Genomic DNA, 19,017 nt, shown 5'->3' with positions numbered 1-19,017 from the left:
ATCCAAGCCAAACCAAGCCAAGCCAATCCAATTGAATCCAATCCAATGCCCCTCGCGAGACAGTGTTCGCTATCGGAGAGGAGAGGGGGTTAGCGGCGGAGAGCGCAGCTCGCGCGGCGAGGATAATGGGGGAGGGGTGTGGACGGACAACAACAATGCCGTATGGAGGGACAAGGCGAGTGAATGAGATGCAGTCGCATCTAAAAGGAGAGACAATAGCAAAAAGATCAGGGAAATTCATTGCTGCACCTCGTTTCATGAATCATCTTTTTCCACCCAGAACTGGCGATTGGAATAAGCTTCTGGAAAACGTCGTTTACACATCTGGTGTTAGATTTGACACAGCTCTAAAGCGTTATCTGCGTGCGACATTGGAAACAGTGTTTCTTGAATTGTGATTTTGTTCCTGTCAATATTTGTTTTTTTTTGTTCATTATTGCTGCTGCGTGTTGCTGCCCACAGCAATGTTTGATGACTGTTGTGAGTCGTTTTATATAATGCCCATTTTTTTCATTTCGCCTTTCGTCTTGTTTTCCTTTTTTCTTTTCTTTTATTTTTATTTGCCGTCGGCTCCGTTGCCGTTTCCTGTTGTACAATGCCCTTTGCTTCAAGCTTTTAAAATATTCCTCTGTTGAGTTTTGTAGCGTAAGCTACACTGGCCGAGGTTGAGCGGTTTCGCGTGTGCCGTTCAGGGCCGTTCTGCCCAAGCGCGAGAAGCATTGAATTGGTTTGGATCGGACCGAATCGGATTGACTTGGATTGGATTGAATTGGCTTATATTGCGCTTGATTTGTATTGGATTTAATTTTATTGTGTTGGATTGAAATTCAATCCAATTGGAGTACGGGTGCTGAACCTTAGCTCACGCTACGTGTATACTGGCATAGCCGAGCTAAGCCACTGCTAATTTTTATTTTTGTCTAATATGACATTTATGATTTGGTTTCTTCACTGAACATTTTATGTACCTCCCACAACAATGCCCTTTGGGCCAATTTAGTAAGCTGAATAACTGAATAAAACTTAGGAAAACGATAAATAAAACAAACTACAATCAGCTCCCGTGAATGCTTTGTTTATTTATTTACAGATACTTCTGTCTCGATACACGAGACACAGTAGGAGTGGGTAGATCAAAAAAAGAAAGATAAAAGAACATACATTAGGCAACACCACAGAAACATACAAAGCATATTAAAACATATTAAAAAATATGGTTAGGCAGTTCTTTCAAAAACAGTTCAATTGGTTTTTCGCGCAGGGAACCATCTAGGTTGTTCCAAATCTCAACAACGGCTGGAAAAAAAGAATGCTTAAAGCAAAAAAAATGGCTGAAAGGGAACAATGATGAGTGGGTGAGATCGGCGCGTGGCTCGTCGTGCTCAATGACAAAAAGTAATAGGTGCTTCAATGCAACTGCGCCTGTGTACAATCTTATGTAGCGGAGTGATACGATCAAGTGTGCGTCGAAAAGCAAGGGGTTCTAACGACAATGAGCATTCGTGAGATAAGGGAGGAAAAATGCGGTCATACCAGCCGAAAATAAATCGCGGATACCGCAAAATAGTTCCAAACAACCCAATGTCTAATTAAACACTCAAAACAATAAGAGCGTGCTTATTAGTGCCCAGCATGTCTCCCTTATTAAAACAATAAGAGCGTGCTTATTAGTGCACAGCATGTCTCCGTTCTTGATTTCGTTCAGAACGTTGGCTTTCGTCGTTGAGTACAGCGTACTACGCGGGTCGCCAGATAGTTGACATTTATGTCTGAAATCGAAGTATGAGTAGTCAAACACACAAACTGCTCACACGGCGGCGGGTGCAACAACGAAAGTTGAAGACCTCAAAAGAAAGAAATGCGGACGCCAGCAGCGCGAGTCTCAGCTGGCTTCCCGCTTTAGCAACTGTGGCGCTATCCCAGTTACGTTGGCGCTGAAATCAGGACAGAGCAGGTCGCTGCTTTTGTGCTTCAAATTGTTATTTTTTTCTAGGAATGGACGGCCAACTCGATGCTCTTTTTTTGAAATAACTTCCAAAAACGAGTGTTGCATCTTGAGCTATTGTGTAATAGTGAAAAACAGGCGGTAACTTGAAGAAGATGTCAGGACGCCGCTATACTCACAACTAATTTTATTGAAAAGAAAGCGCAAACGTAAGCACTACGATAGAATCTAACTCCAGACGCAGAACCACACCAACTCGCCCAAATGTCGATCGTTTTACATAACGAGTTTTACGTCCGAATTATTGAGCAATTACGGCTACTGAATTGCATGTAGTATTTCCGGAACAGGCACATAACTTCTAATAAGCAAATGTTTCAATAAGTGACTTTTACTTAACATGAGGACTGTATCGCAAAACCTGGAGTAAGTATTTTCGGATAACACGGAAAATTTGGAATTAGTTTCAATCAAGAGCGACCCCACCCAATATCATTTTTTTTTTAGAAACGCACTACCAACCGGTAAGATTGCACTATCCGTCACATAAGTATTTAACCAAGTTTACCAAAACAGATATTTCACTTCAAATAATTATTTCCCATTCAGTCAATCAGTGCTTCATTAAAACCAATTTTGAAAGAACCTTTCCGCCACAATCCCAAATTCAAGTGGCCGGCACATTATCGGCTACCATTCCTCAGACTCAGTATGCCTTTGGAATAGTCTACCCATGACACACTTCATATACTGATTGAGAATTAGTCGGAAAACGGAGTTGTGAGTAAAAAAAAGTACCAGTATTCACATGAAACCCTTACAAATTGAGTCTGTTATGCAGCGTCATTCTCGTCCTCCGCTACACTGCAGCCACATGTTTGCGTTTTGCTTCCTATACTTGTTATGTTTCTGTTTTTTACTTCGTTAACTGTTTTGTTGCTAGTGTGTAGATGTACGGACGAAAGGGAAGAGAGGTGTTCTTACTCAACACACCTGGGCTTTAAGACATCAATATATGAAAATGCTGCACAGAAATAGGGGTGAACGACAAGGTAACAAATCCTGAAAACGAACAAGTACTGCAATGCGCAGACGGCGTCCGTAAACACAGCGCAACAAAATATGTGAAGAGAATACGCCGTGACTGATCGTCCGTTTGATCGTAAGCGCGATTCAGCCGTGGTTCTAGACATGTATAGCGCTCGCTTAACTGCTGCTGAATCGCCTTTGCTACATACAGTTCCGGTTCACTGATTCTCGGAGCGAGCATCCGGGAGGCCCGGAGCTACGGAATGCGGATGGCAATCGATACAGGCAAGACTCATCTTTAATGCAGCATTGAAGAACCACTTCGTTTAGGATCACTCTCATCTGAGTCGGCAGGCTGGCTGCGTTTGAAATGGACATCAATTATCCACAGCGCTAATAGGCTTTCGCATACTTCGCAAGCATGCGAAATGACTCCGGTAATTTTGTTCATGCATTGTTTTTTCTCTCGCAACGTTCAACCATTCAACATGCAACCTGTCCAAGGTTGCTCATAATTTTTATTGGTGTTAACAAAACTTGTTGCTGAGCTAGTTGGTACATAGTTCAAACAAAGTTAAAAACGTGGCGCAAACTAGACGGGACAAGAGAGACAAGATACACAGATACAGGTGTTTTGCAGGGCCTGTGTCATTATGCTGATCTACGTTTTTTAAGCGATAAGACTTCTTGCACGCTACACCCTTGAAGACATCCGAGACGAGAGCCGGCACAAGGGGAGAGACAACGGCGGGGACGGCGCGCAGATAAGATGCGACTCAGTGAAGCGGCCGGGAATAACGCGCTCTTGCGTGAACAGATATGCACAACTGCCGGGCGCGCCACCCAAGCACTACGCCGGTTCGCAGCGATGCAATCAGCTGCGCCCATCCATATACAATGCGAAACTACGCTGCCCTTTGCCGGCTTGAAGTGGTCAAATGACGTCATTTGGCGCTCGGCGACGCTGCCATCGTTCCGTTCTGTGGTCTCAGGCGACAGCTGCTGCAAAAGACTCGGCATCAGCCGCTAAGAAGGTGAGCGCAGTTTCTGTAAAGAGTATCGAGACCTGTGCATTCTGGTAGTTAGAAAATCCGCGCGAAATATGACACACGTGCACGCTGGTTTCGCTTAATCTTTGCAGAAGTTTCTTCCGTTAGTTGAGAAGTCGTCCTGTCGCACTCAGTTCAACATTCTTTACAGCTTTTGTGGTTGTGGCTTGGTCGAATTGAATCATTGTAACCACGAAACAAAAAAAAAATGCGCGCTAGCTTGACAGGACACAGGGTAAGCGGAGGACGATTACACGGCTACTACGGCACTGTTAGAAGCTCGCCATGAAGCGTTTCTTAAATAGGACAGCAGTATCGGCCGGAAAATTTGTTAATTGCGCCTAAACGTACCTGGATAACCTTCAGGGACGTGTACACTTGTGTAAACGGTAGCAGTGTTCCCAGCATATTCTTCTTCCGGGAACCATTAAAGCGAAACGAAGGGCAGGGCTGCATTGATATGCTGCATTACTAAAACACAATAGAAGGCCTAGCCACAAAGGGCAAGAGAGACAGGTATATAGGGAAACGGTACAAGCGGTTGCACCGGGCCAGCGACAGGGTCCGCTGATGCGTTTTTTGTCCAGCTTGTTCTCTTTGCCGTTGTTTTTCTTCTTTGTGTTAGATTTCTTCTAACAAAATTTCTTTGATACGAGTAGTTTTATGATTGGTGTTTGTGCATATTTACATCATTTTAATTTTGTTTAGGAGCCCGTTTAACACGTTTGTCCAGAATACTCTCGCGGGCACTTAGTACGCGCTCAGTAATATCAAACTGTAAACTACCGATTTTAAAATCCCACTGGTCGTGGCAACCTTCACTGCTGGGCCGTTCTAAGGAAAACTAGTTTTTGGAGCACGCATACCGGGCTCCAGAAGTCGGTCCACATATACATGCCCAGCGTTAAACAGAAAAAATGTCCGCGTGTGTTGTTTTCATACGTGCTTTTTTGACTTTAGTAGGTTTTAGTTGTGCTGTATATACATTTCATTGCGTAGTGAACTGATTTTCTAGTCGTACAGCACACCGTTACACTACTACACTTTGTCATAGTGTGCATTCTCATATGAAGTGGGATTATTCTTATTTCAGTCTTGTAATTACGTATCATAGAGGTATTTTAACAATATTGTAAAAGTTCCCGAGTGAACCTCCACTGGGCGCAATCATGCCGTCTTGGAGAAACGACCGGAGTACTCACCCATTTCGGGGTTGAATGAGCGTCCAGCCCTCAACAGTTGTAAAGTAGGCCCTCGGGCACACGCAAACGAAGCGTTGTAGGTTTGTGTGCATGGCTACCGATAAAAAGAAGGTGCACCACTCTTGTATAAATAATTGTTGATTGTCCCTGTAGCAGGAAAGTCTTCGTTATGCCCATCAGCCAATTCACATTTTCAACAAAACTTGTACTATTTAGTACATTTAGAGCCCATGAAGTCCTTCCGGCGATATTTTCTTTCCCTTGAGGTCTTTCTCAAACACTGAGATGCGCGCCACTCTTGTAGCAACGCATTTTTAATCTTGGACACGACTTGGAGATGATAAGTTATTGCAGATTGTGTTTCAACTTGCCATCAAGGGGTCGTCTTTAACGTGATAAAAGCGGCCTGTACAGCGATAACAACGAGGACGCGCCTGGTGTTATCTCTCCGAGGGGGAAAACAACATGTGATAAAGAGTCGTGCCAACGTCCACAATATTGCACATCCTGATGCGGTTGGTGACCTGTTTGCTCAGCTGAAGTCAGTCCGTGGGGGCATGCGGTGTCACGACCCCGTTATAAAAGCAGTCTCAATGCCGACGATGTAGGACAATGATGCGAAACATATGCGTGTGCTTGTGGTCTTCCAGCTGGCGAGTTTTATCAGGGTTTGTACACTTTGTATGAAAAATCAACCTTTTGCTGTAGTGTAATAGACACGAAATCTGCTTTTCTCTGAACCAGGTTAACGTACACAGCAGCAATGGCGACCACCACAAGTCTAGCCAAACTCTTTTGGTGTACAATGGCGTGCGTGACACTTCAACGAAGTGGACACCAAATGGTAAGTTTGTCTTTTCTTGTTGTTGCCACCGGAAAGAGGAACCCTCGTGAGGTCCACAGGTTAATTTGCATTCCTTTAAATCCCCGCTTTGCCGTGATACAGATAACTTTGATCAGAGGTCAATCATCGATTGATTCCTTCTCTTACCAGAAGGCGTGGGCACCCAAGGTAATCACAAACAGCATTTCCTACATTTACCTCTAGAATTGCGAAACTATACACCGGTATTAAATTTGAAGGATGTACTGCACCAAGAGAAGTAACACCACCACGATATTAACGTTAAGAAACATGGCGCAGTAAAAACACGAAAGACGAAGGGAGGCCCTGGACAGAGTTGAACCTTTAGCCCTCTGTGTCCTCCCCTTAGTGATTCGTATTTTACCAGCCAACGTGAACCAACACTCCCAAGCACTTTCCCTCAGTAAGCCCACAATATTCACAGCGAAATCAAACCGTACTAATATTGTACCTGAAATTTTGTAAATTATGGACATTCTCAGAAAGAATGATGATCACCCTACGCTTCATTTTTTCTGTGTTGGCGAGCATCAGCGATTATTGCACTTTCTTCGTCATGTTGCGCAATTCATGCCAGCAGATTGATTTATCAGGGTGGTGTGTTACAGGAACTTCAGGGCTTCATAAATTGTGAAGATGCAATTACAGAAAATGTTGCAACGTATACCCATTCCAGTTAAAGTTCACATTCCACTGGACGAATAAATTCCCATTATAGTTTCAGATAATTTCACAGATAATTTAACATTCCACTGGACAGATACTGACAGATAATGTCAGTAACTATTGATGGCGTGCGTTCTGCCACAAAAACATGGCTATTATCTTCTTGGCTTTTATGCAGCCGATCGTAACTATTCCGCTTTCGTGACACGTACCTTTTGATCATCACGTTCCGTTAACGAAGTGAGGAAAGGTTTGTTACAGTAATAATACCCTTTACCTGTCGTAAATTTATTATAAGAACCTAGTAGTATGTGTATCATGCCCTGACTGTGAGTCGGCAAACATGTATATGTTGTTTTTATTTGAAGACTTTCAAGAGCGCCCAATCGGTGCAATGTAGCCTTTTCGGTACACGTATCGCTCCCTATTAAGTTTTTTTTCTCGTTATTAATGCTGCTCTTAGTACCCAGTAAACCACTATTCATAAATAGTTAAAACGGACTTTTCATAGTGATTTTATGGTGGCTTTAATACTGCACTGCACGGAGTTACTTTTTTGGTCTGAAGTTTTTCAGGTACTTTTTGCTGTATTTTTTAGAGTCAGATGGCTAGATGGCCTAACCGTATTCGGTAGACTTGGTTAACATTGCAGGTTCCGACGAGTCTGTGGTTTTTCTCTTATAAGCCGGTGATGACCACTGGTTCCTCTCCCGCAAACGTGCCGCTAACGATTACGTCGGCAAAGGTATTTCCAAACAAAACGATGCAGACTATTTATTTCCATTTTGCAAGGTAAAGTTATACAAGGTAGCAATCTGGTATGTGAACTTGCATCGTCCTTCGGGGTTCACCTTCCTGCCACAACGTTCTAGTATGTGTGCCTTCTCGGAGAACACGGCCATGGACCTGCTGAGCGTCTTGAGGTCTGTTTGCAGAATTTGCACTTTTCTGAGTGCAAGCGTCCCAACTAACTGTGCATCACCCGGACGATTGCACCGCGGCATTTCGTATTCGACTTCATGATGGTCAGCGCAGACGAAAACTGGGCAAGAATAGTAAGGACCATCCTTACTCTTCTTGCCCAGTTCTCGTCTGCGCTGACCGTCATGAATGCACTCCAACTCGCCCAATTCGCTACCTTACTGTGTTCAACTTCACATCAAAAGGAACGTGGTGCATTGGATAGCCTTAAGTTAGTGTCCCAGTGCAGCGGAACTCGGCCGCTCGGCCGCACCCTGGCGCCACCGAACATTGGTGACAGCTCACAAGCTCTGCGTTATTTGTCAAATCATCCATTATGTCCTTTTATATCGTTACGAGAACAGGGCAACGCAGCGTAGCACTGGCGTACGAGCTTCCGACGACGAAGAAGCTCCGTGGGTGCGCGCTGCCTGCGCAGGCTCGGCCTTGGCCACCATGTAAATAGGCAGTAAATACATCGGTCGACTGTCTCGACGTTCACGTCGTCTGTCCTGCCGCCACGTAACAATATTTTCGCCGTTTTTCTCTGTTTATGGTTTCGAAGTGTTCAGCTACTCCCCTTTCAATTTTGTAGGAGGATGGACACAGGAGTTTGAATTAGCTTTTCCATAACTAGCTCCGTAGCGCTCAGATCATGAACGAGCGGCGTCGCATGGCTACTCACCATGCCAAGAAGCTCCTCTTCATTGTGTCACCGTCATATTGGCTGTCTGCCAGCTTGAGGGCATCGCGGACTACTTGCCATGTGCCGTAAATCGGCAATGAAGGGCGAAAGCTTCATACCCTCCAGCAGTGGCGTAGGCAGAAATATATTTCGGGGGCGTGTTACACGCCACTGCGTAATTAAAAAAATAAAACAAAAGATCAACGGTGCGGATGCCTGAACAGTATAGGTCATTTTTCTGGATGCATAAATTTTGAGGGTGTTCTGAAACAGAGAGAGAGAGAGAGAGCGACTCTCTTGAGCGTTCTGTGGTCTAAGGGTCTGTAGTGGCCCCCAGCTTGAGCCGTGCGGCGGCTTCGGTAGCTCTGTTGACCACAGCGGTTTGCACCTCTTGGTCTGAGCTCCCTAGCACCTTCTCCCACTGCTCTTCACAAGTAATTGAAGGAAACGGGTCTTTAGGACATCCCCACAGGATGTGAGGAAGGGTGGCGAGTGAACCGCATGCAGGGCATTCTCAAGAAGGATGGATAAGGTTCAGTTTTGTGGGATTAGGAAAGGTGTTCGTCTCTGAGACGCCACGCGACGCCACGCGTGTTCTTGCGAAAGGTCGAGTTGGATATGGGCGCGGGTCATATACGGCGGGAGAGGCGGTAATGGGTAGTAATTTCATTGTACGTGACTAGTCGGTCCATGGCAGATCTGGCCCCCTGGTGGAGAACGTGACTGGCACCGGCTCGGATCGTAAGCCCTCGATCCGCATTGTGGGCAGCCTCATTTCCCTCGAGACCAGCGTGTGCCAGAGTGAAGATAAGATCTACTGGGGAATTGGCTGGATTTTGTTGGAGAATTTTGAAGGCCATCGTTGATATTAGGCCGCTAGTGAAATTTTGAACGGCCGTGTTAGAATCAGAGATTATGATTAATGGCGTCGGCTTCATTGAGAATGCTAACGCAATGGCCGCCTCCTCCGCCGTGGCTGGGTGGGGAGAGTTAATGGTCAGGGAGGTGAGTGGGGGGTTATCGGGGTCATTAATTACAGCGTTGGCGTAGGCATTATAGTGCCTATATTCGGCAGCATTCACATATACTACATCGGGCCGTACCGGGATAGAGCTCGTACCCTTTGTTCTCTACGGCCCGCGTCGTGAATAGGATGTATGTTGCGAGGGATTGGTCTGATGATGAGATTGGAGTGAATGTCGCTAGAGAGGGGAGATTTTGCTTCAAGGTCGTCCAGAGTGGTTATTCCTAATTGTTTGAGAATGTGATGCCCAGTGGGAGTTTTCGGTAGGCGGACCACCTGATGGATAAAAGGGCTTCGTTGAGCTCCTCTGCCGTGTTATGTATCCCAAGTCCCTCGAGTCTGGCAGTAGATGTATTAAGAGGGAGGTGAAGGGCAGCTTTGTATGGCCGGCGGATGAGGCGATTGACTTTCTCTAATTCACTTTTACTGGGTTTCCAGTAGCGGAGTGAGTAAGTGATCCTACTGATAACAAAAGCCTGAATAAATTGGATCCTCTCCGCCTCCTTCAGCCTCTAGTTACGCTCCTACCCCCCAGCAACAAACGGGGTTTATCGCATGTGACCAATGCCTCAGGGAGCCAATGGCGGGTGTTAAGTTCGGGCTCCGCATGTAATTAATGAAGGCCGCCGGTGGCCCATGTATTGGCATCGCCTCCGCTGGTAGCTACTTTCCCGTGTCCCTTTCATGTAGCCGCACGGACGCCAAGTTCGGAGACGCGGAGAGCGTGTGTTGTGCCCGTCCTTTTGTGTGTCAAAGGACGGAGGCGATTAGCCTGACTATCTCTGTCGCGTCGGAGGTGGCTGGGTCATTCGGCATAACAAGCTGACGGGAAGCCAGATTATCGTATCTCTTAGTGTTGAAAGCGCGGGCGGTGTAAGTTTGGAAAATCTTCGACTGAATGAATGAATGGCTTTATTGAGCAGGAGGCCGTAGGGCCTGGTTGGGGATTGGGTCAGGAGAAAAAAAAAGTTTACAGTTAAAAGATCACTGTTCAATGTTCAAGTCATGGCTATAGCCCTAGCTCCTTTTACATCTGTGTCCGGGCACATAGATTAGAAACACGCATCACACTGCCTTGAACAGGCCACTCACATCGCGTAGTTCGCCACACACTCAAGCGCGGAGGGGTCCGATCAAAGTACGTCGAGGTGATCTTGTTCTGAAGATGGCGGGGTGAATTTCTGGATCAGTGTATCACGTCCTTTGGGCAGGACACCTCCAGATTAGGTGACACAAGTTCGGAATGGTGTCCGTGTCACAAAACGGGCAGAAGGCCGACCAAGTGACGATTGGAAAGTGCCATTTCCTAAGAATGTCCGGGGTGTAGGCCACGTTCGCGTGGGCTTTGTTTGCGAAAATTTCAGCCGATCTTGACAGTCCGCTTATGAGGGATAAGAAGCCAGGCGGAGACGCATCGTGTAGTCGCCTACGGCTCTCAGTGTGCAGTTGGCGACGCTGTTGGTGCCAGGTATTGGAGGGTTGCTCTTCGTGCGAGTGTGGGTCAGTGGGAGGTGAAAGAGACTGAAGACTCTCCCGGGCAGCGTCGTGTGCCTCCTGATTCCCAACAGCACTGGTGGAATGGCCAGGTGTCCAAGCCAATCTAATTTCAAAGTTTTTCTTCTGTAGCGTTTTAATTAGTGAAAGAATCTGATTAGGAACGCCATTGCGACTGTACGACTTGTTCAGTTCTTGAAGGGCCACGTGGGAGTCGGTGATGATCCTAAAGCGAGTGGTACTATGAGCAATGAGTTGGGGTTTCTGCTCCTGAAGTCTTCGAAGGGCGCCGAAGATACCAAGCAATTCCGCTTCTTCCACTAGCCAGAAATGATTAAATACACGATTTGATCCATTGAGAAGCGGAAGGTCTGGGCATCGCCATGCTACTCCCGCCTCATTACCCATTACGGCAGCACCTGTGAAGATGTCCAACTCATCTTGCAAGCGTTCTGCGCTCAGTTTGCTGATAAGCTGTTCACGGGCCTCATGTCGAATGCGTGGAATCGGCCGCTTTCTTATAATTCCAACCGCAGGCCTTTCCCAGGGGGGAAGCAGAGACGGAAGCGTGTCCAAATCCGACTTGCTATCGAGTTGGTCCCATTTCTGTAGCTTATAGCCCTGATGAGTGAGTTCAAGCCTATGTCGGTGCCGTGCTTGCGTTTCTTCGATCAATATATTAGGCGGAGGTAAAGGCAGGGCTTGTTCAAGGGTAATTATGATTCCGGCGGCGGCGTTGGTCGTTGACGGGTCAATCGCCTCGGAGACCACCGAGTGGGCCTGAAGCGCGTCTTCCGGTGGGACTGGCGGCAGGCGGCGGCGCCCTTCGTCTGGGAGGGAATTAGCAACCCTCATTGTCCCGCCGCGCGCGGGACACTCTTCTTGCGGTTTTGTAGCATTGCATTTGAATTTAAGGCGACTAGAAGGTTTCAAGCCAAGCCAAGGATGAAAAAAACGTGAGCGCACGGTATTCGCCGCGAGATCGACATGTAGGTGGCGGCAGCGTCGCGCTGCTAGTGTGGATCCGCTGAGCGGCCCGGGAGAATGCACACTGAGGGCGCGCTTCGTGCCTTTCTCACGCCATGTGCGCGCACGAAAGGCGCAGACAAGAGCGGTATGCTGTAGTTCGGTTCTTGAGCGTTCAATGAATAGCATGGAATGGCCAGTAAGATTTTAATAGCACGCCAAAAAAGCGGCGACCCATCGGGAATCTCAGAACGGCCGCAATAATGACAACGAACTTGTACGCCGTGGATCGTAGCAAGCTCGATCTTTGCAGACTATGGCTTAGAGCTTTCAATGAAATCATAAATAGAAACAGATCAGAAAGCCTCCATCTCTGGAATTCAGTTTACAACAGCAGTTTCATTCGCCTTTGCTGGTAGCATGACGCATTCTCGCACTTGTGGGATGCCCTGAAATGGTAACAGCATATTAACTGCCCCGACATTTTTTCTAAGAGCTTACGATGTTTTTTGTGAGTTCGAAAGGCAACATAAAATTACTGAATTTTAGCCAGTGCAGAGATATAAATGCTACCGTTCTAACAGGTCTTTTGCGCGACGGTTTAGTTAAATAAAATTTTAGCGAATCTGAAGGCAGGTTTGATGAATAACGGTGTTGGATCACTTATTTAATGATTTCGTCGAAGTTACCTTCCGAATTAAATTGCTAACGCATACAGTACAATCAGCATCTCATGTTTAGCTAGACTTGCAAAGTGACAAGCAGGTTTGCAGTGTGTAAACCAAGCTTCTGGGACCTCACAGTGGGCACAGGTTTTCTGTTGCGGCTTGACTGCTGACCATTTGTGTTGCTATTGAAATCTAACAGGTGCCTAGAACAGCGAGATGTGTTTGCATTCTTACGTAATGTCACTTACGAAACACAAAGATGGCAAATGAAGTTGCCCTGCTGCAGATGCATCATAACGTTTCTTTTTATTTCTCGTTACGAAAGAGCGCAACGAATTCCCGGTAACTACTTTGTGTTGTAAACTGAACCTCGTTTTTTTCTTGGCGTTTAATTGTTGACGATTTCTTTAAAAAGGCACGGATAAAAGTTTTCTGTGCATTTAGTTTTTTTTGGGGGGAAGGGGGGGGGCTCAGTGAAAGTTACAAGCGCAGCGGGAAGAGAATGCATGTAACGCGAAAAGCCAAACGTTGGTTATCGGTATTACTTGCCATTGAAAGCGCGCTAGGCGTCATGTTCCGTAGTGGTTAAAGAAGTGGCGGTTAAGCTTCAGCAAGTAGACGCCAGTATTTTCAAAACTGATTACCCCCCCCCCTCCCAACCTTGGCGGGAGCTTGTGCAGGAATTGTGGCTCGGCTTTTTCAAAATTGTATTGAAAGCGAGCATTGTGGGAAAAATTAACGCCAATCCACTCTGTGAATGTGTTTGGAAAGCAAAGCGGTAAACGGCACTCACAGTGCTTACTGATGCGACGTCACATAATTCACTCACTTCGCTCCACAAATGTTGAAACCAGAGAGAAGAGAAATTCACTTTGCATACCCTCTACCCTCTACTCCTTCAAACAGATATTCTTGGTAAGGTTAAATTAATGCATGAAGCATGAACGGTGGTTCGTTGAGTTGTATTGGTATAGCACATAAGTGGAAACTTCTTTCACGAAATTAAAGCTCAAACCCGGTGTTAGACGATCTCACTTTTCCGTCTCTGCCGTCGTGAACGGTGGCGACGAGATCAGCGGCAGAGACGGAGCAGGAGCCGGATGAGGAGTAGGAGATGCAGAAAGAGGAAATACTTCTATTCAGATTCCTGAAAGGCCCAGAGTGTGGTCCAGGGGAGCGGTTCCTCCTTCACTGTAGCCCATATTAAGTCCGCGCCACCTGTGCTCTCTCTACCAGCTGAAGTCGGCTAGAGGGACTGGATAGCAGCATCTTCCATGGCTCTTGTTCGGTAGTTGACGGAAAGAGAGGAGGGTGCTCAGGGCTGAAGTCGCACACCCCGGTTATGTGGCAGAGTGTTCCTACTTCTGAGCAAAGTTTACATTCAGCATCGTAGCGATTCGGATGCATTAAGTGAAGACGCGTCGGGTGTGGGAAGGAGCCGGATTGTATGAGCCGTAGGGTAGGTTGTTGTTCTATGGGAAGGTCAGGGTAAGGCGAAGGTAGGGTCTGTCTCAGAAGGTGATAATGCTGTGTTACGTCCCTGAACGAGACAAGCGGGTGACTGTCATCATGCAGCTTCATAGCAGGGGGGCTAAAAGTACGGCTTGGTGGACGTATTCGTTGCCTTTCATGGAAGCATGAGCGGGCGTCCAGATGAGCTGAATGGAACCATTTGGGGAGTGGTTTTTAGCACACGCAGTACGGGTCGGGACACCAAACTCGACAGGTAATTCTGGTAGGCTTGTTGGGAATTGGTGACTACCTTACGAACCCATGGTTGAGTGAGAGCCAAGGTGATGGCTGCCTCTTCTGCTGCCGTCATGTCTTCGGTCTTGAGTGAGGCACAAGCAAGGAGGTTGGTTCTGAAAGTAGCCACGATGATGGCGTACTGCTGCCCTCGATATTGGGAGGCGTCTGTGTAGCTAACTGCATAAACCCCACCGATGGTGGTGTTGAGTGCTTGAGCCCGTGCTTGTCGGCGACCCGCGTAGTCTGAGGGGTTCATATTTCTAAGCAAAGGGAGCGTCTTCGTTTCTTGTCGCCAAAAGTCCAGGAGTACATCAAGCGGAGTGACATTCTGTGCTCCCCAGCGAACCTCGTGAAAGATAAGGCGACCCGCCGCAGTTCTGCTCATTCGGAGCTTCTAGATAGAAAGATGGCCCTCTATCAGCTCTTTCACCGTGTTGTAGAGCCCGGTGCTAAGCAGGGTCTCTGTGGACGCACTCATTGGAAGACCAATGACTCGCTCAACCGCCTTTCTAATCATTATGTAAGGCATGTCTACGTCCTCCTTGCCGAGAACAAGACAGGGGGTTGACGTAAGTAATTCTCGAGAGGACTAATCGGACTAATCGAACGGTATGGGATTCCTTGAGGCCTCGCTTCTTGGTGGCAACTCGCCTGATCATGCGTATGATTTATTGATAGTGTGTTTGAGGTGTTGCAAGGATACGCCACTCGTGTTGTTGGCCTGAAGATGGAGGCCCAGGATCTTGATGCTGGGGCTTGGAGTGATATCCTGGCCATCAAGGAGTATTTGAATGTGTTCCTTGAGGTATCGATTGGCGTGAGGGGGCACGACAAGGAGCTAAAATTTTAACGGGAACACTGGAAGCCACAGGCCCATTGGCGTACTAGAAGTGAGATGACATGGGTTGGTGTGAGCTTCCTTTATTCGCTTTCGCGTGGCATGTAGCATGGCATGTGGCATGTAGCGTGGCATGTAGCGTGGCATGTAGATGTGCTTGGTGAGTGCACCACTTGTCTTACCGAACTCGGCGTGGGCTCGTAGCTTAATCGGTAAGACAACGGGCTCTTGCTTTGTTGCTCTGTTAGTTCCAGGTTCGATTCCTGGCGGTGCAGTAAATTCTTTTATTTCTTCGCGGGAGTTTTCTGGTGACACCAACGGTCGCGAAAGAACCCTTGGGGGGTAGAGGTAGAAAGCTTTGCTTTAAAATAAAAAATCCAGCGAGTCATGGCACACACCCTCCACGCATGTGGGAAACAACGTGCATTACGCGATTTTTCCTCCTTCTTTAAACTTAGATACACCTGAACAGGTTAAGACGTCACCATATTATGCATTTAGTTATGCTCAATGAAACACGTTTCTGGACAAGTTGATTCATGTCGGGACTTGAAAATGGGATATATAAAAATGACACACGAAATGCCACAGGACAGGCGCAAACTGACAACTGCTTAATTTTACATAGAAATCCCCTTAAAGTACGCTTGTGCGCCACAGAAACGTATTTTAAATCATATGTAAAATTAGCAACTCAGCAACGTCTGTCCAAAAATAATACTTATTCGAAAAGGTACGGAATAAGAATTCGATTACACAGGCGCTTGCTGGTGTAAAATACGTCCCCGGTAACGTGTGGGCGATAGCGCCCGGGTCTTCTGCATTGTAATTGTTTTTGTTTGTTTCTTTTTTCTATAAGGACAAATCGCAATTTTACAAGGGTGTGGCAAATGCACGGGTATTCACAGGTCTTGTCACTTCTTACCAGTTCCGTGTATTAAACTTTTATCCTTTAAACACCCACCACGCAAACTTCAAAAATCACCCTTTGACGTCTCGAAAACGGCAGACAACTGCACTCGTCAATAAGAAAAGTGGAATGCGTCAAACAATGTTTACAACACGTTTCACACTCAAGCGGCGTCCGCGGCGAAGATGTTCCGTGGAATTAAACCAGTGCATTAACCCGCAACGGCCGCTTTTATTGCGTTTCTAGAAGAAATTGGAAGAGCAGACGACGCCAGAGCGCCACCACACTATAAGCGGTTCGTCCCGCCGCCGCCAGGGGCCGACTGTGTTCGATCTCGGGGCGAATAATGGCTGTACATGGCGCCACAGACGGCCTTGAGGAAAAGCCGCATAGACGCTAGCGCCACATTCCTCTCTAGTGTATATAGTAAGAAACTCTGTGCTGAGCAGGACACATTCCGCCCGCTCCGTTCATTGGCGTACGGTTGTAGCAACAAGGCTCGCAGAAGTTGCGTAGAAATGGTAGTTCGCTTGCCCTCCTTTTTTCATTTCACTTATATCCCAACCCACTATTTTTCCCTTGCTATTTCCCACCCATACCCGTCGTGAACCTTAACTTATCGCTACCCCTAAGGGGGTCTGATGCACTAGCAAGAGACCACCGGGTGTTTTTTTCTACATTTCAATTAATGCTAAAAAAACTGTTCAGTGGACGCCAGCGTATTTGCGCACACTCGTAAGGACAAACATGGCGTTCTTTTTACTTTTTATTGCCGTGATGCGCGAACGTACCTTTCGCACGACGAAAAAAAAAACATAGCAAAGGACAAGGCGCGCGCGAAGTCGCTGTCAATGTTCGGCGATCGAGCGGAGGCACGTCCCCACAATCGAAATTCCTCCAGCGACGCTCTTTCTGGAAGTGTTTACAGAAACAGCGTTCTCTGAGAAGTGTTCTGTAGTTGCAGTTATGTCAGGCCGTCCAGCAGCTCGAGGCAGCTCTCGCACAGCAGAGACTCGGGGAGGCGGCGAGGCCGAGGGATCCACCCCCTCACTGCCCGTCAGCCGAGCCAGTCGACGCCTGCGGCGCACACCACGAGGACGTCCAGGCCGCGTCACGATAGGGTGCCTCTCTAGGAGGCGATCCTCTCGTTCTGCAGGCTAGGCAATAAACTTGTCTCTCTCTCTCTCTCTCTCTCTCTCTCTCTCTCTCTCTCTCTCTCCAGCGGTGTCCACTGGAAGCAACATCTTTTCAGCGGAGAAATTTGTCCTGCCCAATTTCATCGCTGCTGTACTTGCCATCGTGACATCTATACCTGAGGAAAACAGCTTATGAGAGGGAACAGCGATTCTCGTCATGGAACCTGTTGTTTTTGACGAAATTATTTCTTCACATCATTTGAATAAGTGTGAATATGTGGTACAACGAAGTTATGGCTGAAGCCTTAGGTGACCCATTGTGCGAGACAGCGCGTTGTGGCAGCGGTTTTCCGGTGACGAAAGCGTAAATCAAGAAAAAAAACAAGCGATAATGTGGGATTTGAACCCGGGTCTTTAGAGTACCTGGCCAAACTAAACACCATCACTTCTTTCTTCACATTTTGGCAGCACCAGACACGTCACAAAGCTGCTTAGTCAATATAAGGGCTTTCTGAACAGTAAGCTTGTTTGAACAAATATGGGCGACGTCATTGGCATATGCACAAACTCGACATTCACACGACACAAAATAAAAACCACGGTTCGGTTCAATGCTAAGAAAAATAGGCTCTATGCACAGAGCGAACGTACAGGTGATAGTGGGCAGCCCTGTCTAACCGGCGGCCTGATCTGAAAAAAAAACATCCCCCTCGCGAGGGGCACGATCAAATGCAGAGCATTTCCGCGGGGGGCGTGCCTGCAAGTCTTATGGATTACGTATTGGTTGTTGTTGTAATTGTTGTCTTCCAGCGTGAAACGTGAAACGTGCCGTGAACCCCCTGCTGCGGCTATTACGCAACGTGGAGAGGCTACGACGCAACGTGGCGCGGCTATGACGCAACACAATCCAACACAATCCACTTTAATCCAACCCAATCCAAATCCAATCGAATCCAATCCAATGCCCTTCGCGAGAGAGTGTTATAACGCCGAAATCGCGCCACCACATGAACGCGAACCGAACGCGGCGAGAGAGGGTGTTGCGAGCGGAGAGAAGGCGAGGATGACGCGGGGGAGAGGGCGCACCTGTGGCCGACGGTTGAATGAGTGAAGGATATAAGGCGCGTGCGTAACCTTCCATTCTGTGTCGGCTCCGTGGAGCAGTCGGTAAAGTGCCGTGTACCTTGCGTTCCGCCCGCAGAGTCGTGGGATCGAAACCTGGCGCCGGAAGGTATTATTTCTTTACATAGTGTAGGGTGCGGGCTACGTAGTGATGCGGACTACGGACGCCAACGCGGGTGACATCGTGAGTTACTAAAATGCTCTGCATTTAAAAGAACACGGTTGACGACAAAGTTGCGGGAATTAGTTGTGACAGTGCGCAGCTTGAATACCTTGACGTGCCTGTGCACGTAACGAGGAGCTCCGGGCCACACGGGTCTTCAGCGCTCACGCATGTCAAGCTCACCTCGCAAGCATGAATGGGGCGAGAACTTTCTGTACTTGCCCGTACGTGCGCAAGCCTGCAGAGTCTTTCTGGTAGCAACGCTTGCTTACGTGCTGCAGTGTGCACGGGCTCTGCACGAAGTATTTCGCTCTACACAAAGTATTTGCTACCTTCGTGTGGGCTACCTTCGTGTGAATGGGAGCCAATGCGTAGGGATGATTTGTTTCTTGCTTTGGTACCTGGTGGTGTTGGGTTAAGACTAGGGGTGTGCGAATATTCGATTTTCGAGTTCGAATCGAATATGTTTTTGCCCAAATAATTCGATTCGACTTTCGAGTACCCAGCATTCAGACTTGCAAATAATTCGACGTGACGAATATTCCG

General features: G+C 47.3%; 1 protein-coding gene across 4 annotated transcripts in view; it reads left to right on the top strand.

Annotated features, from left to right (window-relative positions):
* The first annotated feature begins 3,786 nt into the window (after positions 1 to 3,786).
* The window catches only part of LOC144160997 (dermonecrotic toxin StSicTox-betaIB1i-like), an 81,919-nt gene continuing 66,688 nt past the window's right edge, over positions 3,787 to 19,017 (top strand). The window contains exons 1-2 of one of the 4 annotated variants that reach the window (XM_077692066.1): positions 3,787 to 4,008; positions 5,970 to 6,069. In XM_077692066.1, the coding sequence (XP_077548192.1) occupies positions 3,913 to 4,008; positions 5,970 to 6,069 (196 nt within the window). In that variant the 5' untranslated portion in view covers positions 3,787 to 3,912. Of the gene's footprint in view, positions 4,009 to 5,733; positions 5,894 to 5,969; positions 6,070 to 19,017 lie in introns of those variants that run through there. The other 3 variants (XM_077692064.1, XM_077692067.1, XM_077692065.1) reach the window with 3 other exon arrangements.

Source organism: Haemaphysalis longicornis, unplaced genomic scaffold (assembly GCF_048455015.1).
Source record: "Haemaphysalis longicornis isolate Haplotype H1 unplaced genomic scaffold, Haemaphysalis longicornis Haplotype H1 scaffold_11, whole genome shotgun sequence".
Classification (NCBI taxonomy): Eukaryota; Metazoa; Arthropoda; class Arachnida; order Ixodida; family Ixodidae; genus Haemaphysalis; species Haemaphysalis longicornis.
This window is presented reverse-complemented; position numbering and strand designations above follow the sequence as displayed.